Below are 24,507 nucleotides of genomic sequence, written 5' to 3' on the forward strand. Positions count from 1 at the left end.
GGTGTAGAGCACACTGAAATGAGGGGAGGGAGGGGGAGGCGGGAGGGGGGAGGGGATGAGGAGGGTTTGCCAGTTACCTTGGAAACAGCGGGGCAGCCGTCTCGGCGCACCGTCTCGATCCCCTTGGCATCGAACACGGGCTCCTTTTGGTCCAGGTTCTCGTACATGTAGCCCACGTAGCGCTTCTTTGTCTGCAGCACGCAGGGCAGGTACACCTGGGAACACACACACACACACACACACACACACAGAACACATGCACACACACACACACACACAAACACACACAGAGCGCATGCACACACATCCATACGCAGGGAATTAGACGTATAGATGTGTCTGTGTGTGCGGACTGCAGAGAAAATGTACACACACATCCACATGAAAGTGCACACACATACTGCACTGTGTACAGACAGACGGGTCTCTGTGTCTGAGAGTGTGTGTGTGTGTGTGTGGTAAGGGAAGCTGCTGAGTGAATGAAACAGACACACTTCAGCACTGCCACAGTGCCAGAGAGGCTTGCTGCTGTCTAGACCTGCGGTGACTAAGCAGTACCTTCTCAAACTTCAGCCTGACAGGCTTGGGGTTGGTCGCGGTCACTGCCTCTGCGATCTCGTTCCCGATCTTGAAGGCCTGCTCTTTGGTGGCTCCCTTCAGCAATACAAACATACTGCAAGACACACACACACACACACACACATGCAAACAGCAGCGGTTAGCCCGAGTTCACACTGTTGTTGATGATGAAGTCACCGGGAGTCCAAACATTTCCTATAGAGCTGAGCGACCAGGGAGGACGGTCAACAAGCGTGTCAGCCAAGAAAAGTCGGCCAAGGCTGAACTTTTCTTCGGTCACCAACAGCCAATCAGATTTCCGTGCTTCCTTGTTTCCCTGCTGATGTGATTTTGTTTCATGAACCAAGTGCAAAATGTACAAGAAGTTGATTACAGCCATTCAAAGCTTCCCAGTTATCTACTACTTTTATCTGAAAGACTACAGGAATAAACATCTAAAAAAAACAATCCTTGGAGAATGGTTGGGATTTTTTTCTGTTTATTTTCCATTTGCTGCTTAATTAGTGCTTGCGAGCTAGCTATCAAAACAATGCAACATTATGAAAGGTAATACCAAAGCAGCGAAAAATACACAATTTGACTGTTAGTAGCTGCATGAATCCACTGCATAGATGCAATCAGAGCCTCTCACATTGTCCACAATCAGAACAGAGCGACAAGCTGCTTGTAGTGTGAACACAGGGTTAGAGAAAGGAAACATAAATCATTAAAGCTTGTCATTATGAGCGTGCATGTGTGATTCCTTCTTGCGTACTGTAGGTACTTTAACTTGTATTTCTGCACTGACCTGTGGGTCCCAAAGACGGGACGTGGAAAGAAGCACTGTGACTCAAACTGCTTACCTGTCGGTGTCTCCGTACACAACGTGCGCTCCCCATTTCTTGGTGTCGTTGACCAGCTTGATGGCTCTCTCCAGAGTCTCTCTGGCTTTGTGGACGATGCTATCTCCAATCTGGAGACACCAGGAAACGGGAACGTTAGTGTTGCGTGGAGAAACGCCAATGAAAAAAGTACTGCAGTACCACATTTGAGAAACAGTGTTACACCAATTTTTCCAGAACTGGCTCTCCGTTTTGTAATGTTTTCACATCATATTTACTAACATAAGCTTACATAAAATTCACACTCTGGAGCATACAGCCTTGTACAAAGTAGTTTATTTCCACATAGATTAAGTTTCCCTAACATTTTAGCAAGAAACCATGCTCCAGATCATGTAAGATTAGCATGCAAGAGCACAGGATCAGAAAAATATGTCCTAAGTGAAAGACTTGGTGAAGTTTTTATTACTCTTCTTCTAAAGAACTTCAAATGGCTATAAACATGGTACTATTTGAACAATGGAATGCATCTTTTAATGCTACCAACACTAGCTGCTGTCCTATGCCTTTATAATACTTTCAATATTGATTATTCTGAATCCTTAGTATCACAGTTATTGTAAGGGTTTTGTGACTTCGAGACTTAAGTAATATTGAAGCATCATGCAAATCTTCTTCTCTCTCTTCCTCACTCAGTGTGTTAACAGTCTGAACGGTGATGAGCGGGTAAGTGATGTGAACTCGGACGAGCCTGCTCACCTCCACGCTGGGCATGCGTCCGGAGTAGTTGGCTGCGGTGTAGCCGAAGGTGACGTTGGCGATGAGCTTGAGGCCGAGCTGCCTGGCGTGCAGCAGCCTCATCAGGGCCTTGTCCTGCTTGTGGGTTTTCATCGACTGCTTCACCATGATCCGCGTGTTCAGGATTTCCTCCAGCATGCTGGGCAGAACCCCCTTACGCACCGTGGGCTGGATATGAACAAGACATAGGTGAACATTTACATTTAAGGACATTTAAGGTGCTTGTAATTTCCCAATGAATTAAAATAACAGTTCGTTTTTAAGGCTAAGAGGACAATGAGATACAACAATTGAATGAAAGCCAAATAGCCGACTTGATTGGTATTTGGGGAAACGCCTCAATTCAGTCAAAAGTCAAAGATACATACTGTAACCAAAATGTGTTTATAACAAGCAGGAGAAGCGCTACTGTTATCTGCCCACTAGTGTTTCTTTTCGACGTTGCTCTCAGTTCATATTGGTATCTGATATGAGTTGCATACTAGAAAGGATATGAACAGTCATCCAAAAAAAATAGAGATATGAGCAGCAACTTCAGAGCACCCGAGATTTTGATCAGCAGTCTTGTCGCAATTCTAACCATTTGTATTCAAAATACTGAGCAACCTTGAATACGTTTTGGTCCTGTGTGTGCAAGCTGGGATTCATGCATAGTGAACACACCAGTGCTGCAGGAAGCAACAAAAACTGTATGGTGCAAAACTAAATATTTTAGGATTAGGATTAGGATTTTATTAGGATCCCCATTAGCTAATGCAGAATATCAGCTACTCTTCCTGGGGTCCACACAAAACATAAAAGCATGACAACAGATAAGACACTTACAGACAAAACAACCAAATGATATTAAAATCAGAAAATATAACTAACAATCTTCACAGCGAAAGACAAACACTGAATTCCTTTCTTTACATTTTAACCTAATCAGAGGCATCATTACTACACAAATCAAACATTTACAGTGTAGTCTACATAACTGATAGAACTGTTCCAATCATGTGTTATTTGACTGCTGATAGACTAACAAAGTCACCATTTTGGTTTAAATAGTCAATGACCAAACCAGCTCTTGAGAAACAAAAACAGAGCCAGGCCAAACCTAATTTCTTTTCGTGCCTTTTAATAACTCCATCACACATCAGTGTTCACCGTTCTGTGGTTGCATTGGTGTGTGTGTGTGTGTGTGTGTGATGTGTGTGTTATGTAATGGGACTACGGGACCGGAGCCGGGGCGAGAGAGCGAATTAAGTAAATGAAAAGAAAGACATGATGCATGGAGCGGGGTTTCTATAGACGTGCTCGGCCTTCGCAGCGAGGTAATGAACCTTAATAAACCCTCTCTGCTGGACGGCTCGGACGGATGATTCATACAGCCGGCTTGTACGATAAAGGGGCCGAATGTTTTTCCTGGACAACAGTTAAGTGCTTGGTGAAATCCCATCAGGGTGCCGGGGGTCAAGACGCGACGTACCTTGACGAAGGCGATGCCGTTGGATGAAACGGTGATGTCGTTGCGGAGCTGGTAGAGGAGCTCGGGGGGGATCCGCAGGGAGGTGCAGCCAAACTTAAACTCATCGGGCCTGGAACGCAGACACGCGTGCATGAACGTACATGTAAACAAACAAACAAACACTCACACAGAACGTCTGGGCTGATATTCTAACTAAAACAAAAGCCTTTTCTAGCTCTTGGTGTTCTCTGCCAATATTACCAGGCTATTGGCAATATTGCAGTCTCTTGGTTAAGCTTCAAGAATCAGCTGAGCATCATTATGACTGTAAATGTAATTGTTCTTGTGTAATGTAATGTGGTGTTGGTGTTGTTGGAGTTTATGTGTATGCTTGCTCTCACAGCCTGCAGAGAGGCTTGTGTACGTCTGTGACCTTTAGAGCTTCACCAGTGAGGTCTCTGCTCCCAGCAGGTCTGACCATGCTGCACTGGGCAAAGGTGAAAGGTCAAGCCAAATGCACAGACCCTGGTACTCCAGGATCGGGGACTGGCTGTTGATCCAGTAACCCCACCTGTGGATTTGGTTGGATGTTGAAAATCAGTCATGATGCCAAACTGCGGCTGTAATCAGCCTAAAAGTCATGTGCACGGCAAATTTTCCAGTGTTCACAAGTGGGTTTTTTTTTAGTGAGTGATTTGGAGTTGACAAGTGTTGATTGGAGAGTTGTTTGTTGATGATATGGCTCTGGGCCTGGCCTCAAAAAGTGTTAAATTATCTCTGATGGGTGCTGCTGACTTGTAGAAACACTGGCATAGTGCTGATGTTTATGTTTAACACTGGAGCATAACTCTTGCACAGTAAAATCGTCAAACTGGAATATCCACTATTTGAAAAAACTAGACCTACTCCTAGAATACAACTGCTAAATATAAAATCATTCATTACAAATATTTAGTAATTAGGCAACAAAAGCCTATTGGTCTGACATAGTGTGGGATTGTTGCAGCTAGGGCTGGGTATTGAAAAATCATTCTTATTGGTACTGAACTTAAGTTTTCTTCCTGTTTGTGGGCATTTGTACTGAGGAAATCATCATCAAAAAAACAACCCAAAAAAGGATAGCAGGTAGAAATGTTAAATATAAAATAATTTACTGTATTGCATAATGAAATGGGCTTTCAATGAACAAAGAGAGGTATTGGAAAATCTTTAGAACCAGCATTGAAAGTGAAGCACTGGAATTTAACTAACTGGTATTGAAAAATGTCCAACTATACACCCAGCGCTAAATGCTGCCTTATGCTCCAAGGAGAGTGAAGAGGATGAAGAGGCCCCTGTATGTCCACCAGGCACTGCTTTTTTTTTTTTTTACCTCAGATTACTAGACATATGCATGTTGGAAGCACAGTTCATGGTTCCTGCTGTTGCTATGCAACTACAGAAATCCTCATGAAAAATCGAAATATTTCTTAACTTCGGCGCTTGCTGCTCTGAGCTCTGAAAACATGCAGAGCTCTCAGCATGTCCTTTCCATTAAAAACAATGAGAGAAGGAAGGCAGCGCTGCAAACACAGGTTCCTGGCAGACATGCAGACTAAGTGAATCTACAGTATACAGTATACAGTATACAGTAGTATACAGTATACAGTTGTGCGTCCTTACGTTCCCAGGCTGTCCACGTGTCCCAGGCAGGTGGAGTAGCAGTAGTTGTAGGCGATGACGATGGAGGGGTAGAGCGACTGGAAGTCCAGCACCACCACCGAGTTGCTGTAGAAGCGCGACTCGGGCTCCATCACCAGCGGGATGCACTGCGGCGCCCTCTGCTGGGCCCGCTGCTGGACGCTGGGCGTCACGGGGATGTAGTTCAGGGGCTTCGCCACGCGCAGCATCATGGACTCAACACGGTACTGTAGGGGGGAGGAGAGGGGGCAGGATGAGACTGAGAACAGTGTACTGAGAACAGTACAATTAACCTGTGAGCTGGTCAGTTTTCTGTTATTGCTTACTTATTATTTGTTGCTTCTTTAAATTGTTTTGGAATTATTATCATTTCTTTATTTTTACTATGCTGTGTTTTACTGTGATGCTGCTGATGACACAAATCTCCCGTTGGGGATTACTCAAGCATCTCTGTCTGTAGATCTATCCATTGATCTACCTATCCATTGATCTACCTACCCATATCAACTATCCTCTATCCATCAATTGGAAAATAGTTCTGAATCTCTCTATATTGCATCTTTTATAGGTACCAGGGTTGAGGTCAATTCACATTCAGCTGATCAAGTCAAACTGACACTGCAGTTTACAAGTTCAACATGCTGTGCCCCATGAATGATGCAGGCACTCCTTGGGCCAATCAGTAACAAGATGCATCATCCCTCCAAGTGTCATTAAAATCAGACTGGTGGCGTAGCAGTTTTGGCCTTTCAAAGTTTGAAATTTTGACCTTTAATTATAGCGTCCCCATTAGACCAATCAGTTTATTTTTTTGAACAGCAGAACAGAGTGCCAAGATGCATCATCCCTCTGAGTTTTGTCAAAATCAGACCAGTGGTGTCTGAGAAATCACCTGAGATTTCACGTTTGACAGACAGGTGACGCAGCCCGACCCATCTGATTTCATCGTGCGGGGGACAACAATAACAACAGAGCCTGCATTTTCAATCATATCTTGATAGACTGGATATGGGGACCATGTTAGGACATTTCTAGTTTTTGAAACTTCCTGAAACAAAGCCCCTGGCTCGGGTTGATACCTGTGATCCTCTGGTCAGAACGTGGTAGAACTGGATCCCGAACACTCTCGCCAGCTCGCTGGTTCTGCCAACGATGTCGTGCTGCCGCAGGAGCTGCATGGTGCCGCGCACACGGCTCACATAGTGGTCCACCATCTTCCACCTGACACACACATCATAATAAATAATAATACATTAATAATCTTTAATAAACTAATAAACTAAATTCGAATCAACTTCATTAACATAGTTCTCATCTAAATCCAGAGTTTACAAAGTGCTTTAGAAAAAGGCATAAAAACAAGGAATGGTAAAATATATGACAAATTTGATAAATGCACACACACACACACAGTTTGAACAGCTTGCATTCATAATACCTGATCAGAGGTATCAAATCTATGATTCATTAACCAATAAGAGGTCATTTACTTTGACCGTGAGAAAAGTCAGAGGAAACATAAGCACACATCCAAAAAACCAAGGGGTAACAATAGTCTAAATCGATTTCAACAGGACCAGCAGAATCCGACACTTCCCCCCCAAAAAAGAAACAGACAGAAATTAATAGGTACAGAAACTCCATTTTGTACTTTTTGAAGAATGAATTCCATCGGGTTTCATTCATTTTTAAATGTATGTGATTATTCTATATTGGATTGCTTCGGTGTATGTATACATCCATTTAAATGTATGAGAGAAGAATAAAAAAAAATACTGTCTGCACCAGTGGTCAGGGATGTTATTGTACAAATAAAACAGGAAACAAAGACAGAGAGTTGTGTGACTTCAAAAACATAAGAACTCACAAAAAAACAAACCATGAAAAATAAAAATAACCACATCTCTGCTTGGTGTTGGCACAAACCTGTAGAGGTCGGTGTTGTGGTCGAACCAGTCAGACAGCGTCCGGGGGCTGTAGAGGGGGAAGCGCTGGTGGAGCACATGGAAGGCCACGTTCTCAAAACTGTAGTTGTTCAGCGTCACCTGGAGGGAAAATAAAAAGAGCTGCTTAGCTCTAAATCTCCTGGAGGAAGCCCTGAACAGAGTTCTCACCATGACTTTGCCTTGACTTTCCATAACTAAGTTGGAGCGCCAAGAAGACCTAAAAGTTTTATTCCTTCCTGGTTTGTTAATGTTGTTTTTCAGCTCCGAAAAGTGCTGAAGTGCTGAACAGTCTGGTTCCCACCACAGTTGGGGTTTCTGTGGAGAGAAACAGCTGAAAACAATTATTTAATGCAATGAATGTGTGAAACAAGTTGGGAAAAAGGTCTGGTATACTCTTATAAAATGAACCATTTGTGAGGTTGCCTGATATCCCCAGACTTTCAATGATAATTAATCAAATTTCCTCACATTCCTGTCTGGAATACGCCTTTTAAAATCCCATGATATTCCAGAAATCTCATTACCAGTGGGACCAGGGATGGAAATCAACGGGTGAATGGGGCAAAAAATGCCCTTGAAATTTCATAAAATGCCTGTGAAATTAGAAATGAAGGGGCAAAAAATTCCCCTAACAGACAGTACCCTGTTTTTGCATTTCACCCTGTTCACATTTTATTTGTTGAGTTGTTAAATATTCACATATGGGCCACTGTAGGTGATTCCGGAGAGCCAATGTACAGGGGAATCGTTCCAGTGCATTCTGGGTGAGAAAAATGGAGCGGCTTTTGATCAGAAAACAACCGAGAACGCAGCCTGAAGCAGTAGAAAATGTTGTCATCATGCAGCCAGCAGTAGAAGAAAACGCCGACCACACACAAACCACTGCGTCGACAAAAAATAAAACAACCGATATTGTAAAAAACTCAATCAAGGGGTGGAAGATGGAGCAGTGGGAAATAAGTTAAAACTAATCTTAGTGGTACAAATTGAGTGTTTGTTTGCCCATGTGCAATGCAAATGTTTTATTTCGGAATTCAATAATATTGCCCCTGAAAAGGACCAAAATGCCCCCCCCCCCCCCAAAAAAAAAAACCAGATAAAGGGGGTATCTAATGCCCTCTGAAGAAAAAAAAGAAAGTTAATTCCCTACTCTGGTGGGAACTGAAAAATTATAGAAATGACTGAAAGAAAAGTAGGCCATGAGGGGGGAGGGAAAGGGGGAGGGGGAGGGGGGGGCAGATGAGGTCACGTTGTGTCACCCACCTCAGTCTTCATCACCCTCCACAGGTTGAGGGTGATGCGTCCGATGATGTTGATCTCGGTCATGGTGTCGGCTCCGTACTCATCCCTGTCTGCTGCGAAGCGATTCTCTCTGGAGTCACCTGAGGACAAGCAGCGAGCCAGACAGCCAATTACAGAGCAGGAGGAGGAGGAGACGCCCGAGGCAGGCCACTCAGCTGGCACACACACACACTCATTCACACTCACACTCACAGGAACACACACACACACACACACACACACACACACACACACACACAGAGAAGTAGACACTCGCATTCTCACACACAAGGGAGACACAGGTACTGTACATACTTACACATACACACACATTTGTACTCTCATGTACAATCATAGACACCCACACACACACACATACATACATACATACAAGCGCACACACATATGCACAAGTACATGCACACACTCAGACAGGAGCACACACGTTTGTATTTATAGACGTACACACACAAACAAAAACTCACGCACACGTACACACACACACACACACTTTCTCTTGACCCGGATTTAATGACTTGTTTCAGACTGGAGCGAGGGAGCTATTTGAGGTTTTGCTCGAAAACAAAATACAAGGGCACCCAAACTCCCACACACACACCACACCAGCACACACACACACACACACACACGCACACACGCACACCTTCAATTTGATAGGACTTAGCTCTCAGCACCCACAGCTCACACTGTCAGATTCAATAATCCACCAATAATTACTTTTGCAAAATCCTGCACATGAGAAAAATGCGGCTATGCGCTCGACAAGCAGCCGCATCAATTTATGGATTTGCCCTAGCGTGTCGCAGCCTCTTTTAGAAAGAGAGGAACTTAATATTCTGCCATCAGCCAGGGTTTACTGCGTGGAAAAGGGCAGAGCGAGCGCTGCTGCACAAAACGGCAAGCTTAGCAAGTTATTTCATCTCAAGACCAGAATTATTAGATGTAGGTAGGTGGGCAAAACTGAGGTAGTGTTTGCGGCACAATAGAAAATCAATAAACAATAAAAACAATGAAGTTATAAAAATATGTATAAAACATATTAGAATACTGAAGGTAGCAAAAATGAATTAAACAACAAAATAGTCTCAATACAGACCTTTCAGAATTTCATGAACAGCCAATAGTGGGCTTACAATTATATAAAATGTGTAGCCATGCATGCTGCCCCTTTCATCTTGAAGCCATTGGATGCAGATGTGACTGAATTGCACATTTTGTCATTTTTTGCTCTCATATCTAAACTGACAGACACTGATCTCAATGAGACAACCTGACTAAATAAGGATAAATGCGATGAAAATGAAACAAAATGTATCTCATATGTATTTCCACACAACTCATCTTTTTGCACACAAGACTAAAAAAGTATTCCATTTATTTTCCATGCTTTTCAAGGCCTGCGTTGAACCCTGAAGATAAAAAATCACTTGTTGAGGCTTATAGTTTTGCAGTGCAGAAATGGCGGCCTTGGTGACTGCCAGCCCTACCTGGCACCCGCGACAGCTGCTGGCACAGGTCCGCTCCCAGCGCAGAGGCCCGCTGGAGGAGGTAGCCCCAGGAACGCATCTGCACCTCGTAGCCCACCAGGATGTCTGGGTCAAACCTGCCGGGACAAGGCCGCATTAGCACCATGAGTTCATCTCTTAAATCCTATACAGCTGCTTTAGAAGCATTAAAATCATGACCTGAAGTCCCTCATTCAGTATCTCTGAAATACAGAGGATCCAGTCTGTAAAAGGGTTAGCATTTCAACAACCAAGTAATGAAGCCACATGCCTTCTTTTCAGAACAACTAGATTTGTTCTTTATTTTTTGTCACCACTCATTTTATGGTAGTACGTGTTGCTTTTTTCAAATCCTATTTTAGAATGATACGTATAGACTAGAGATATATAGACTCCCAATTCCCCTTCGGAAAAGGTCTTGAGTGATGTTCTACTAGTGATGCATATTTGCCAATAAGCAAGTATTAACCTGCCAGACTTTTGTATGGGTTTTTCCATGATATCCTCTCCCATATAAGAGAGAACGGCATGTATCAGGGCTCCACTAAAATGTGCTTGACCACACACACACACACACACACACACACACCTCCTCATGACGGCGACCAGTTCCTGGAAGAGCTGCTTCTCGTCACTGGCGTACGTCACCTGCAGCCCAGAGACGCCCGACCTGACCAGCAGGGGCGCTGTTGCTTGGTGACCTGGTGAGGGCATCAGTACAGATACATGAGCCTGGCTGTACAAAGGCACAGACCATTTGATTTTGAACTCTTTGTGGCAAAAATGTGACCTTTCCGTGGCTGCCTAAATTATTATTTTCCACATAGAGCTGGGTGATATGGTTGAAATCCATATCACGATAATCATAGGGATTTTTTTCGATAGATAGAAATTATGATAAAATCACCATATCATCACATTATGATTCCACTGAAAAATGAATAATGGTAATATTGAATTATTACCAAGCCCCATGATTTCCACTTAAACTTGGTTAAATGATGTTGCATATAAAAAGAAACATTTTTGAATATGTTGTCAGTATTGAGTAAGGATAATACATTTTTACTGAATAAGGGTTGTAAGATGTTTCACCATAGGGTGGATCAAATGTGAAGTACTTGGACAGTAAAACAGAACAAATATCTCTCTCTCGAGTTTCACCTTGGTCACAGCTTTGGTGGTCTTTGTTCACCACAATGGCACCGGTCAGCTGGGTGCTGTCTGAGTCTGGCAGGGGAGCGTCAGAACTGAGGCAGTAGAATAAGGCACTTATGGGGTCAAACTCCGGGTCAGGTTCGAGGTCGCGTCGGGTTCGTGCGTGGAGCTCCATGCCCATCAGCGTCAGGTACTGGACCTGAAGAGGAAAGACAAAAAAAAAAAACATGCGTCAACAGGAGAAATCAATCCAAAGAGTTGGAGACTTGGATTCATGGTTATGGTTATTTTGGTGCTTGTTGAGTGAGAAAAGAATGGCTTTTGTGAAGGGAAATGAGTCTGGCAGAGTCTGTGATCATCTTCTGTCGTAGGCTGAAAACTCATCTTGAAGAGAAGTACGTCAGGTCACCTTGAATCATATCACCTCTCCTTCACTCTTGCTCTCAGAAATCCTTATATCTCCCTCCTTAGCTCTTATTTCTTTTCCTAGCAATTCTCTCTTACATGATCAATCTTTAGTCACAGGAATATTGCCAGGATTCTGTGGCTTTGGCCATTTCACTCCTTACTAATGGTTACTTATAAATTTGGTGATCTAGTAATTGAAGCTTATTTTACTGTTACACTCATTTTAAGTCCTGTGGATAAGAGCATCAGCTAAATGCCTCAAATGTAAAATATAAATGGTTTGCATGAACTTCCATGGAGGATGGTTTTTAGTGGTAAAAAAAAATCCACTTAAACATAAGTTTGTGTGCCCAGAGATGCTCGAGCGGTTAAGTCCGCTGCCTCTGAAACCACGTGTGCCCCTACTGGTCTAGGGTTAAATCCTGCCAGGACTTTGTCGCCTGTGTCCTCTCATACTCTCTGTCTCCCTCTCAGCTTCCCTACTCTCTGAGAGTTTGAACACAACAGTTCCCATAGAGCAACACTAAACTACTCAACTCCACATTGATTCCATCTGGAAGTGAATGTTAGCATTTGAAGGTCTTAACTGGGACTGATATCAGCTTGAAGCAAATAACACCTGCCTTTCAACCCAAAGCCACAAAAACAGAATAAATACCAAGAAAGATAAGGTTCTTCAGGTTTGCTTGATTTGTTTTTTTGTCAAATTTGAAACGCACAAAATTCATTTATCTACTATGAGTCAGTGAGTGGATGTGTGTGTAAGATGCTGAGCCAGATGTGAGAGTGTGAACTAAGGTGCATCTCACCTCATGCAGAGCTTTGGCATCCTGCAGGTTCTGCATGCTGACTTTGAAGCCGTACGAGTTGCAAATGCTGGGACCCTCAATCTGAGAGTTATCTTTCTTTGGCACATTCAAAGCAGCAAACTGGTTCTGTGGAATACAAAGAGTACACGAGGCACATCTAAATGAGCAAGACAACAAAGGCAGATCAAATGAACAGGAAAACCCATTAAGGCTCTTTTCAAACCATTTATCGAACTAGATGAAGCACTGACTTCAGTCGGGGTAACAAGCTGGGAGCGTAATATCTGGCATTTCTTCTGAGTCATTTCTATGTGCACAGCTCCACATTGGCAATCTAAAGCTGTGTCCCTAACGATGGGGGAATGTGGTCCATGTCTAAGAGGGCTCTTTGATGTGGTGAGTAGTTTGAAGGAGCGAGACTTGTGGTCTGACCTTCATCTGTGTCGTCAGTAACACTCTTCTCAGAGGCTCCGCTTGGCTCCGTCTCCTCTGCTGGAGTCTCTGGGAAACAGGATCCTCTGGAACAGAAACGAGGATAGCAGGAGCAGTGAGGAGAGGAGCCACAGTGAATGTTAATAACACAATTGCATGCAGAAGATTTGCTCACATTAGAAATAATTTGATGAATTAGTCAACTGTGAGAAATTTAAAATCCTGGCACACTTGATTAGTCAATTATACAGCCTTTATTACTAGCAGCCATTAAATTTCTACACTTTGCGGTAGGACAGTAAAAAAGTAGACAGCAGAAGCTCACAGTAGTCAGAGCATACATCATTACTATAATTACCCATTGTGCTGTGTTAGTGGGGCAGGGTCAAAGTGATAGTTGTTAATGGCCTGTACAGAAGATAAAAACCTTTCCTTACCCTCAGATATGGGGGTGCTGCACACTGGCTCCAGGTCTCCCTTGCTTCCCTGCCGCCTCCTCAGGAAGGGGGTGCTGTGAAGGAGGTAGGGACTAGTTCTCTCCTCTTCCTCGGTACTGGTGGGAGTAAGGAGCAGATTCTCCCCTATCCTCTCTGGGGAGGTACAGAGTCCAGGTGACAGTGGCTCTGGAGAACTCCCACCTTGCCTTTCTTCCTCAAGCCTGTCTGGCTCTGACGGGCTGGGCTGAGAGGACTGCTGCAATGAAGGCAACTCTGGGGACTCTAGAGAGCTGGTTTTACCATCACCACCTTTTCCTTCCTCCTCCTCAGGGTCCAGAATACCTACATCTGACACTGGACTCACCCCCGTGGGGCTAGGCTGAGAGCCTGCATTCTCAGGAGGAGATATGATTAAGGACAGGTTGCGTTTCCTGCTCCTTAGAGTCCTGATGTTGGAAAGCATCTCACATTGCTCAACCCTCACTGCTGGGCAGCTGGAAGCAGCTGGCTGCTCAGTTCTGTCTGGATGCTCATCCACAACCAGCCCAACCCTCTCGCTCTTCAGCAGCCCTGTCTCTCTCCTCCCTCTTTGCAAATTCTCGTACTGTTTCCTGGCTTCCAGCCACAACTGCACGCGTTCTCGGCTCGGTGGGTTCTTGCAGGGCAGAAGGATGACCTTCTGGTCGCTGGCCGAAGACACACACTCAGCCTGCTCTCTGCTCGCCTCGGCTTCCTGGGCGTGGGAAGATGAGGTAACAGTGGAGGAGGAGCGGGTCATGGCTGAGAAGGCCGTCTTCCAGAAAAGGAGGCCCTCCAAAGACAAGTCCCCATTGAACTCTGCTAGCTCCTTGGCCATTCTGGTCCCCACTGTCAGCTTACGGCCACCAACCTCCCTGGAGAAGAAATAGGGCAATGTGATCAATTGACTTATTTACATTTTACACCTACTGTAATTCATCACAGCCTTGGAAGTACAAAATGTATTATGCTAAATCTAGTGACTGTATGTATGGAACTGTATGGAATATTTTATTGAATAAACTCCTCTGGATGGCATAAAATTGAGCTATTTCTTAGTATATATCTATTCATATAGGATGCTTTACAGATACATTTTGTATCTATGTAAATTAAGAAGCACATACATGCTTTTCAGATGCAGGATATTGTAAAGGTAATTATTGTTGAATTAAGACAAACAGTTTGTGCAGCTACTGTATATAGTCTCACATGGGTTTCCCTGGGGCGTCGGAGGGGTCGCTGCAGAAGGGCTCCTGGAAGGTGGCCTCGGACATCTCCAGGTCCAGTAGGGTGCTGAGGATCTCGTCCCGGCTCGGAGGGGACATGAGGGGCTTGAGGATGTGGGCTCCCCCTCCACTGCCCCGCAGAAGCTGGCTCGCCCTCACCTGGGACAGCGAGCTGATGGAGCGGGGAGAACTACTGGGTGTGGTGGATGTTAGTGCATCAATCCCCTCCAGCAGGTCCCCAGTTGGTGAGCCCTCATTGTCCACCAAGGACGCGGAGCTTAAAGGCAACGGTAGGACGGGGTCGAAGGCTGAAAAGAGCAGCTCTTTTCTCTCACAGTGAAAGTCTTGAAAGGGGCTGAGACCATGGCCTTTACCTAAAGAGTAACCCCACTCTCTACCCCTGATTTTCTCAGAGTCTAAGAAAGCGAGGTGATTTGATACCGACTCCCCATTCTCAGGCCTATCACAGAGGTCAGGACTGAGAGGCCCTGCTCTGTGCCAATCAGCACCCCTTTGAAGCTCCTCCCCTGACCCAGACAGCCTATCAAGTCTCTTGTCAAAACCCAGTGCCAGGGCAGGGACCGCCTCCTGGGTGACATCACTCAGGAACTTGAGAGGTAAATTTTTATCAGTCAGGACAAACTGGCTGCCTGTGTACGGGCTGGAGAACTCGGTCTGATCAATGGCATTTATGTCAAAGTTATAGTTGTGAGGAAGCTCTGGGGACAAGCTGTCCTCTATAAAGTAGCAACTGTCCAGGCCTGGGTCTGACAGGAAGATGGGGCTGTCACCTGACATGTTGGCCTCCTGCTTCACTGGTAGATCTGGCTGACTGCTGCTCCCCTTGCCTTTCCTGCTTCTGGGCTTTTTATCCTTGGGAGTGGTAGATTTTGGGGCCCTGGGTTTCCGAGGGGTGGCAGAGGGGGCTTTTCTGGATTTAGCAGGTTTAGTTGTGGGATCTAGCAGTGCTGTGGCCTGGGCTATGGCAGTACTGGGGCTGTCTGTACCAACCGCTTGTAGAGGAAGGGCTTGTCCCTGCTGCCTCTTCTGGAGAAGCTTCTTGAGGACAGCCAAGCCAGAGGGGGTCTCAGACAGAGTGGGGATCTCCCCGTTCCTTCGGCCTGAGTGTGGGGAGGCTGCTGCTGAAGGGGCGCCTTTACTGTCTTCCAGTAAAGGTTCAGGTAGAGGTTTCACCTGAGCACTTGTGCACTCTTCAGGTGTAGCCTCTGCCTTTACCACAGTGGTCTGGCTACCTTCGCTCTGCTGATGACCTGGCGGCGAAAAGCTTTGGTTGACCTCCATTATGGAAGTCTCAAAGTCCTCAACCTTTGGTTCTATGTTCTGGGCTACTGAGTTAGAGTTTGATATGGATATAGTCTGGGAGCTTTCCTGGCTGTGGCTACCTGTGCTGACTGGCTGCTGAAAGGGAGGGACCTCTTGAGAGGAGTTCTCAGAAGGAGGTGGTTCATCCTCTGAGAAAAGGAGTTGGGATGTATCTTTACTTAATGAAGAGCTTTCGGGTTCCTCAACCTTCTTTTTTCGCGACCTTCTAGGTCTTGTGGTGGCTGCAGAGCTGCTGACAGTCCCTTCAGCTGTCGCAGTCTCTTTCTTTCTCCTCCTTGGAGCAGCACCACTACTTTGTCTTGATTTCTCTTTTTTGGCCTCTTCTTCCTCAGGAGGCTTACTAGCAGCCTTGCTCACTCTCCTTTTAGTGTTTGTGGATTTCTTAGGTTTAGCAGTCTGACTCTTACTGCGTGCTCCTTTGGTTGACGACACTGTGGGGGGCTCATGGAGAACAGAACTGAGACATGGGTCACTGAGTGGGTTAATCAGGTGCTCTGAGGACCTGCTGTCCATAAGAGGGTCACTGGGGGACCAACAACGTGGGGGCGTTGACTCCGTGGGGCTCGGGGATCTCTCAGAGAGATAGCCCAGCTCTACCATCACATCAGTGTACTCAGAGTCATGGTCATCTGCTTGCTCACAGTAACATGGCCGTGGGGGAGGCAGGGAGGGCAGATATAGGCCTCTCTGACACCCTTTAGTCCTTTTGACCCTTTCACCCTGTCTGACTCGAGGTTTGGAGGAGTTGCTGACTGTTTTCTTAGTTGTTGAGTTGACCTTTGCCTTTCGTTTGGGATGTTTCTTAGCCTTTGGCTCAGTGATGGGAAACTTGACTGCAGAGGACTCTGGAACTTTGGGCCAAAAATCTTTGAGAGGGGCCAGTTTATTATACTGCTCCATTTTATCTGGTGTCAGCAACACCCACTGCTCCTCCGCATTCACTTTGGTCATCTTCACCAGCATGTTTTTCTGCCCTTTGAACCTGTTGATGATGATATACTTGATAATGATAGGAGGTTCCTTCTTGCGCCGTTTCTGATACTTGAGCTCCTGCCCAACAGGGACATTGTTGTCTTTAAGTCGGTCCTTGATGGAGGGGGAGTTTTTAATACGAGAGGTGCCTGAGAGTTCTCCATCCTCGCTGTCGTAGGTCATCTTCCGTTTAGTCCTCAGGGTGTATTTACTACCAGGCAGCCCTGACGGCTTAGTGCAGGTGACTTTACTGGGTAGCTCATGCGGTGGGCTTAGCCTGTCCTCCACTGTGGCTTCAACTGATTCAGACAAAAGGGAAACAGTGGTGGAGCTGGGGGCGGGGGGCTCTGGAAGTGGTTCTGTGCATTCAGTTACTGGCCTCTCCTCACTAACTGGCTTCTCCTTTGTGATTGGCTCTACCTCTGTGAATGGCTCATCTTTAATTGGCTTGTCCTCTTTTATTGGCCTGTCCTCAGTGACTTGTGTCTCTGTATCCGTACTCATTGGACAGGCAGGTTTGATGGAGGTGAAGCCGGTGCTAACCTGGCTGTCAGAGGTAGGGCTTTCATCCATGTTTAACTTGTTCCTCTGGGCTGCTGCTCCAGACCTCCTCTTACTCAGCTTTAGCCTGGACCTGCGAGGTTGGGCCTGTTCCAGCTTGCTGCAGGCATCAGTCGGCTTGTTGCCCCCAGCTTTCTTTCTAGTGAGGCAGTTGGAGAGGATGACGCTGGGGAAGAACTTGTAGTGCGCCTCCTGCTGGGCCACGATGGTCCTCTCGGTCTTATTCTCCTGATAGTCCTCGTACCTGATCTTGAGCTCACCGACATCTCCCTCCTCACTGTCCTGGCCTATCTCTTCCTCCTGGGGGTCGAGGAACTCATCCTCCTCCATGGGAGAGGGGGTGGAGGGGATGTTCCTCAGGATGGGGCTTTTACAGTCCTTCTGGCTCAGTTCTAGCTCTGTCTTAGCTGAGCAGTTTCTCAACTCTGAGTAACACAGAGAGAAGGTCCTGTGGTTCTGGAGGATGGACAGACAGTTCTTCTCTACATTCTTTATGCTGCCGTACTTCTTCCTGCTCTGTGTGATCTTTCTGTTACCAAACGGGAAGCTGTCTAGATCTGCCTCATCCAGAGCCATCGATGTCTTCTTCTCATAGGTGTACAGGGGCCGTACGTCCTCCTTGTCTACACAGATCTGAGAAACCTCGGAGTGGTTGGCCATCTTGCAGGGGATAGGATGTTTGACCGGCGGGATGTAAGGGATTTCTTTATTCACTTTGAACCCTGTTGAACATTCGTTGCTGCTGTCCTGGCTGCTCTTTGAGAGAAAGTGCTTGTCGACCGGTTCCTCCGTGTCCAGCGCAAGGGCTGGCCTGTGCTCAGGGTGTTTGCACTCCAGCAGGATCTTAGCTGAGGAGGGGGGCTCCAGGTGAACCGTCTCCACAGGGAAGGGGTTCCTCTTCACTAGAATCTTTTCTGTGACCATGAGGGAAGAGTGGGTCCTGGAGCCACTATCTGTTAACGATGAATCTAGGGATATAATAGAGGAGAACAGAGAAGCCTCAATAATAGTATCAGGAGTCAAACATAGATGCAAATCTTTCATTTCTATAGGACCAGTTGTTTTTCTACAAAACAAGATTAAATCGCATCTTTTAAATGATTGATTTATTGATAATATTTAAAATGTGTTGGCATGTAAAATGGCTATAAAAATGCAATCTGGTATAAGGACATTTATGCAGAATGTATGGTGGATTGCTGTGGGACTCAAATCAAATTTCTATTGTGCCACTGTTGTCAGATCTGTATTCAGATACCCTTGATGGAACGTGAATCCGCACGGGATGTGAGATAAGCTTCAGAGAAAACTGACATTTAAGTGCTATCTCAGTACATCTCACAGCATGGCATGACTCACCGCTGTTCTCGTCTGCAGCCCCGTCGAGCTGGGGGATGGACAGGTTGGCGAACAGAGAGTTGTTCCCACTCCATTCCATCTCCTCGTCGGAGGACTCCTGCGGTTCATCACTGAAGCCGTCCTCTGCCTCCTTCACACCGGGCCTGCACAGGCAGGGATGACAGGAACACTGATTAAACAATGCACAGGCACAGCTCACTGCGGACGACCTTCATCTGACTGTTCAGTATCTGTGTTTACTAGTGTTCGTACTTAGACATGGGCACACAGACAAGCACCTAAATGGGGAATGTAGAGCAGGTTGCTGTGTGAGCAAAATTTATATTTAAGTCTAATTTATCTTGATATTTTTGTTGTTTGTTTCTTTTATTCTTCCATTTGTTTTGAGGTGAGATGTCTTCATAAGCCCCCTTGGATTTTTTTTTTATCTCACCTGCACAAATTAGTAATTTGTTTGTCTTATTTTTAAATCACTGTATTTTATCACTATGTTTTTATGATTTCACATCTGTTTTATCACTGTGTAAAAACTAAACTAAACGAAACTTAATTTGTGTTCATGGTTGTTATCCATTTGTCATGTTTTATTTTATTTATTTATTTTAAATGGAGCTACTTGTGATGCCAGTCATGCAGGGAACAAACAGAACAAATGGGAGGGGATGTCTATTAGTTGAACAATGAATAAACCCCTGACTGAACTAGAAAACTGCAATGTTTTCATGAGATTTTTCTCAGTAAAACAACCAAAACAAACTACACGCCTTCGTATGGATGAGTGCTCAGGAACGTCACTGTCCCAGCGCTGTGACATCATCATGCTGAGCTCCGCCTCTTCCTTTTCCAGCTCTGGCCCCGCCTCCTCCTCGTCACTGTTGTAGTGACAGCTCCCAGCGCCAGGAAGTGACTGGGACTGGGAATTCTGCCTCATGGGGGTCCGCCGGAAACCATCGTCCTCCAGACCCGCCAGCAAGTCAACCATGGCGTGTTCTTGGCTGCTGTCTGCATAGAGAATAAAACAAAACATCGAAGAGACATTACATCAATTAACAGAAAGCAAGAAACACATTAAATCAAACAGATTGTTTTAAGACCTCTTTAGTGGTTTAACATGTTTTTAAAATGTCTTTTGGGAGTATCACAGCTCACATCTGCAGCCTTTTTGCAGTAGCCATTTTGTGTCCTCACTAGTAAATATTCAGTTTAAGAGGCACAAAATGGCGCACGTGAAAGCAAGATAATTTAAAAACCCTCTCAAAGACTCTCTCTGTAGCTGCTAATGTTGCCCAGTACAGTTTACATGAGGATGATGATAATTACAGTACCTGAAGTTATAAGAACGTGTTAAGGATAACAGTGTACTATTATTAGTCCACTCCATGGCCCATTATGATTGCAGTGCAGTGCCAGGTTCAATTCACTTTCAATCCATCCACTTGATGAAGTGGATTTTAATCAAAATTCAAACACTGACCGCCCCAGAGAGTGGTCACATCCAGCCTTTTATGAAATAATTGAGATGAAATGGTGTATCACTAGCTACAGCCTCTATTTAGCTTATTAAGTGAATTGAAAGTGAGCAGACCCGAGCTGTGTGTTTCTGAATAGGCTTTACTATAGTAACTACCTAACAGGGGCGAGTGGTTGGATCTCTGGGAGAGGGGGAGGAAGGTCTGACTGCTCTCCAGGAGACTCAGGATGGCCTCCTCATCAACAACTGCCTCCTCTGGGATTTTACCACTGCTCCTCACAGAGTCTGAGTAGGGAGGGGAGGAGAGAGAGAAAATAAATACTGTTAGCATCACTACAACACACACACACACACACACACACACAGATAAACAAACACACACAATCAGGCACACACAGACACAGAAAGACACAATGACACACAGACACAGACAAGCACATAGTCCAGGTATTCGTATCCACATATCGCACTCTGCAGTACAGCCAGGCAGGCCTGTTGTGGATTCATACCAAGAGAAATAGCAGCAGGAGGTGGTGGACAGGCTGTTTGTGACTGAGATAATCTACAACGAAAGGTCCACCAGCAATGTAGAGCACACACGCACACACACGAAGACACCAACGCAGTGGCAGCGGTATGGTTCAGCATGAGGCCAATCTGTGTGTGTTACTGCTGTCCCTGGCATTTGCAACGCTCCTACGGGAGACTTGGCAGACAGAGGCTGCAGATTAGGCTAATGCTAATCACACAGTGTCACACTTTCAAACCCTGACTCAGTGGGAGCGATAGGGAGAAGTAAAACAAATGTCAGTTTCACCACCCACCTCTCCTGCCAACAACAGACTCAGACTAACAGAGCAATATGTAGAGGTAGGAAACAAATGTTCTTCAATGACGGCTTCAGTTCTTCCAAACAAAAAAGCTGTACCTACTAGAATAATGACCAGATGCTATGGTGTTGCTTGCTTTGTGATCACTTCTGAGGCATTTCTGATTTGTAAGATATTAGTGGAGAGAGATGGGAAAGATAGGACATGATTTGAATGACATGAATGGGATTTGGACTCAGAACAATGCAAGTGTTGTTTGTGTTTTAGCCTGCTGAACTACAGCTCAAAGACAGGGATGCACCAATTCCACATAATCCATACCAATTCTGAACACAAAACAAAGCACTGGTTGATACTGACTGAGGACAATCCAGTATTTTTCACTAAGACTAAGACTACTACTAAGACTTTGACCATTAGTTTGGTGTCATGGGGCAAAGAATGACTGAGATATAATTAGTGTTCCTCATTAGAAAGGTCCAAAATCCCTCTGTGTGTGAGTGGGCTCAGAAAATCAAGTCACTTTGCTCTGATTATTTTTTTTTTGTGCGTATGAGATGGTGACCTTGGGAAACTCCTTACCTGGCTGTGGGTCTCTGTGCACCTCCACCATGTTAGCGGGTGTACACTGCAGTCCCTCTGAGGTCAGGGAGTCGAGGTGGAGTGACAGGTCACCGGGGAAAGCTTCTTGTTCCTCCCCGTCGCCCACAGCCGATCCCGACTGAGTCCTGTTCAGAGACGGACAGAGAATCAGAACGGTTCGGCATGACAGTCTGCTGAAGAAGGTGCAGTAGTGGTTTAATTGAAATATAAAAATCCACGAGCATGCAACTTCATGAAAGGGATGATAGTAATTAGAGCCACAGTACGTTGAGTGAGAATAAAAAGACAGAGAAGTCCCAATCCGGTGTATTCCCTGTAGACACAGACTAACACTGCAATCTGTACTGCATTTATGTTACTATAAACTATGTGCAGACTTCTATACCAGGGTCCTATGGCTCAAAGGTATTGGGACGAAACTGATTAGTGGTTATTTATCATAGTATTACAACACAAAAAACACAAACTTTGATTCACTGATGAAAGGTTTTCACCATGAAGACATCACAGACCTAGCAACCTTCCAACGCGTTGCATCTGCAACAGAACTGTCTGCAGTGGGAACAGATTCTCCCATTTTAAATAGAGCAATGCATTTGATGCATTAAGTGTGATCGAGGGGTAAGAAAGGCAAGGAAGACACTTGACGTATAGCACCAACGGTGTTAGCAAGGTTGTCACCTGAATCACGAAGAGGAGGGCCTTCTGGTACAGTCATGTTTTATTAGCATCCCTTTACTGTGGCTCTTAATCAGAGAAGTGGCCTGTCTGCCGTGTGTGTGTGTATGTGTATGTGTGCATGGTGGTGTTAGTGGTGTGTGTATGTGTGTGTGGAGACAGCAGTGTGTGTATGGGTGGCTGCGCGAGTGTGGATGCGGGGATGGGGGTGGGGGAAGTGCTTTGTATGGTGCTGTGTATGTCTAGTGAGTGTGCTTGCATATGTGAGTGTGTGTAGTTGAGTGGTGTGTGACTGTGTGTGGGAGAGGGAATATGAATGGAAAATGGGCAGCCGGCCAACTGGGCTTGGTCTCCCTCCAGATCGCTCTCAGCTACAAGCTGCCTATCATGCTCCCTTACCCATGCTGCCCTGCTGAATCGCCTAGCAACTCACCACTTAGTAACTCTGAAATATTGAAATGTACACCAACAAACTGGAACAAACTTCGCAGGACTGTCCATAAAAAATAAAACACTACCTCCACTTTAGGTGCTACACCATAACTTTACTGATCCAAGCCCTGTCTGGAATAAGGTTTGTTCAGATCAGATTGGCCAGCAGCAGCCTACAGTTTAGTGCCTTGTGACCAGGCGGGCTTGTGATCAAAAGGTCGGCGCTTTGAATCCCGGACTGGGCAGAGGAAACTGAATGAGAAATGCTCTCAAGTGTCCTTGAGCAAGTGATTCAACCCTAAACTGTTCCGGTGGAGCTGCTCAGGGGCCAACAATAGAAGACTGTGGCTGTAGTGAGCAACTCCCAAGTGTGGATGTACCTGTTTAATTATGAAGCAGCTGGTGTAGCTGAAAAAGAGCGTGCGCGCTTAGTCAACTTTCCCATGATAAATAAAACTTTTAAAAAAAATGATGAAATACACTGGAAACACGAGGGGCGGCAGGATGGAGAGACCAGCCTTCAACCAGACGACCCGGGGGTTCAAATCCCTGTGTTGGCAAACATCCGCCGTGCTAAAATGTGCCTGGGCAAAGCAATCATCAAGACTATGAATCCCTACCAGCTTCAAGGATGCTCATATGTAGCTGACCCAACATGAGGAGGCAAGCGAAGAGAATTTCCCCACAGGGATCAATAAAGTATTAGATTCCAAAAAGCAGACCAGAGCCTCAAAATATACAACAAGCATGCATACACACATATTGCCTGTACAGTCTTGACTGTGTTGAAAATGATTCCCGCATTAACAGTGACATTTCAACAGTCGAACACAACAGCTCTGCTATTAGCTGGAACAGGCCGAGTGAGAGGAGGTGTGGGGCAGCAGCCCAGAGGAACAAGGTGAACACGGCTTCACCTCGATCCCGCCCACCTGTCCAATCAGTACAGATAAGAGAGGCTCCAGTCACAGAGGACGAGCCAATCACAGCCAGGACAAATAATGTACTGCGTTTTACTGCGGGTTACTGGAAAGTCTCTGTAACCACATGGCCACCCTTTCACTCACATTAAATGATAAATGAGCTAAAGGCTGCTCGCCCTAAATGATAAATGGCAACCTGGTAGTGTGGCTGATAAATGATGAATGAGAGACTGAGGTGATGAATGATGAAACATGACTGTAAATGTAACACACAAAATTATCTTTGAGTTTTTCAAATCTGACATTTTGCTACTACTCTGTTTTTTAATTCACCTTTGATCACCTCCATTTGTATTGATTCATTTTTGTGACTTTCAACCCTCATAGTTCCAATGTCTGAGGTTAGGATAGGAGAGTAATTTTACTGCAGTCTCATTGTCATTCAGAGACTTTGTTCTATTGGGGCTTATGAGAGGAGGAGGAGGAGGAGGAGGAGGAGGAAGGGGCTCCGGAGCGCAGTGTGCACGTGTGACTGTCTGGTTGTCTCTTAATTAGTCTGGTAGCTAACGACTTTGGAGGCAACGAGGGAGGGAGCCCGGCAGGCGCCAGGAGATTCCTGCAGCGATTAACACATTTCGCTACAAAGCCACACCCCCCTCGCTCCCTCCACTGGCTCTGCTTTGGTACTGGAGTCTGAATGATGGAGCCGAAGAGAGAGAAAAAAAAAAGAGTAAGAAAAAGAGAATGAGAGAGAAAAGAGAG

General features: G+C 45.4%; 1 protein-coding gene across 1 annotated transcript in view; it reads right to left on the reverse strand.

Annotated features, from left to right (window-relative positions):
* Positions 1–24,507, reverse strand: part of rev3l (REV3 like, DNA directed polymerase zeta catalytic subunit) — a 74,180-nt gene that overhangs the window by 6,638 nt on the left and 43,035 nt on the right. Inside the window, exons 9-28 of the mRNA XM_078289770.1 lie at positions 21,692–21,837; positions 20,436–20,564; positions 19,573–19,810; positions 18,809–18,951; positions 14,556–18,417; positions 13,326–14,218; positions 12,889–12,974; positions 12,457–12,582; positions 11,246–11,438; positions 10,671–10,782; positions 10,064–10,179; positions 8,538–8,656; positions 7,255–7,373; positions 6,408–6,549; positions 5,311–5,555; positions 3,670–3,778; positions 2,160–2,366; positions 1,422–1,531; positions 559–673; positions 78–215 (exon numbers count right to left, since the gene is read on the reverse strand). Of these exons, the coding sequence (XP_078145896.1) occupies positions 78–215; positions 559–673; positions 1,422–1,531; positions 2,160–2,366; positions 3,670–3,778; positions 5,311–5,555; positions 6,408–6,549; positions 7,255–7,373; positions 8,538–8,656; positions 10,064–10,179; positions 10,671–10,782; positions 11,246–11,438; positions 12,457–12,582; positions 12,889–12,974; positions 13,326–14,218; positions 14,556–18,417; positions 18,809–18,951; positions 19,573–19,810; positions 20,436–20,564; positions 21,692–21,837 (7,348 nt within the window). The remainder of the gene's footprint in view (positions 1–77; positions 216–558; positions 674–1,421; positions 1,532–2,159; positions 2,367–3,669; positions 3,779–5,310; positions 5,556–6,407; positions 6,550–7,254; positions 7,374–8,537; positions 8,657–10,063; positions 10,180–10,670; positions 10,783–11,245; positions 11,439–12,456; positions 12,583–12,888; positions 12,975–13,325; positions 14,219–14,555; positions 18,418–18,808; positions 18,952–19,572; positions 19,811–20,435; positions 20,565–21,691; positions 21,838–24,507) is intronic.

This window comes from Centroberyx gerrardi, chromosome 18 (genome assembly GCF_048128805.1).
Source record: "Centroberyx gerrardi isolate f3 chromosome 18, fCenGer3.hap1.cur.20231027, whole genome shotgun sequence".
NCBI lineage: Eukaryota > Metazoa > Chordata > Actinopteri > Beryciformes > Berycidae > Centroberyx > Centroberyx gerrardi.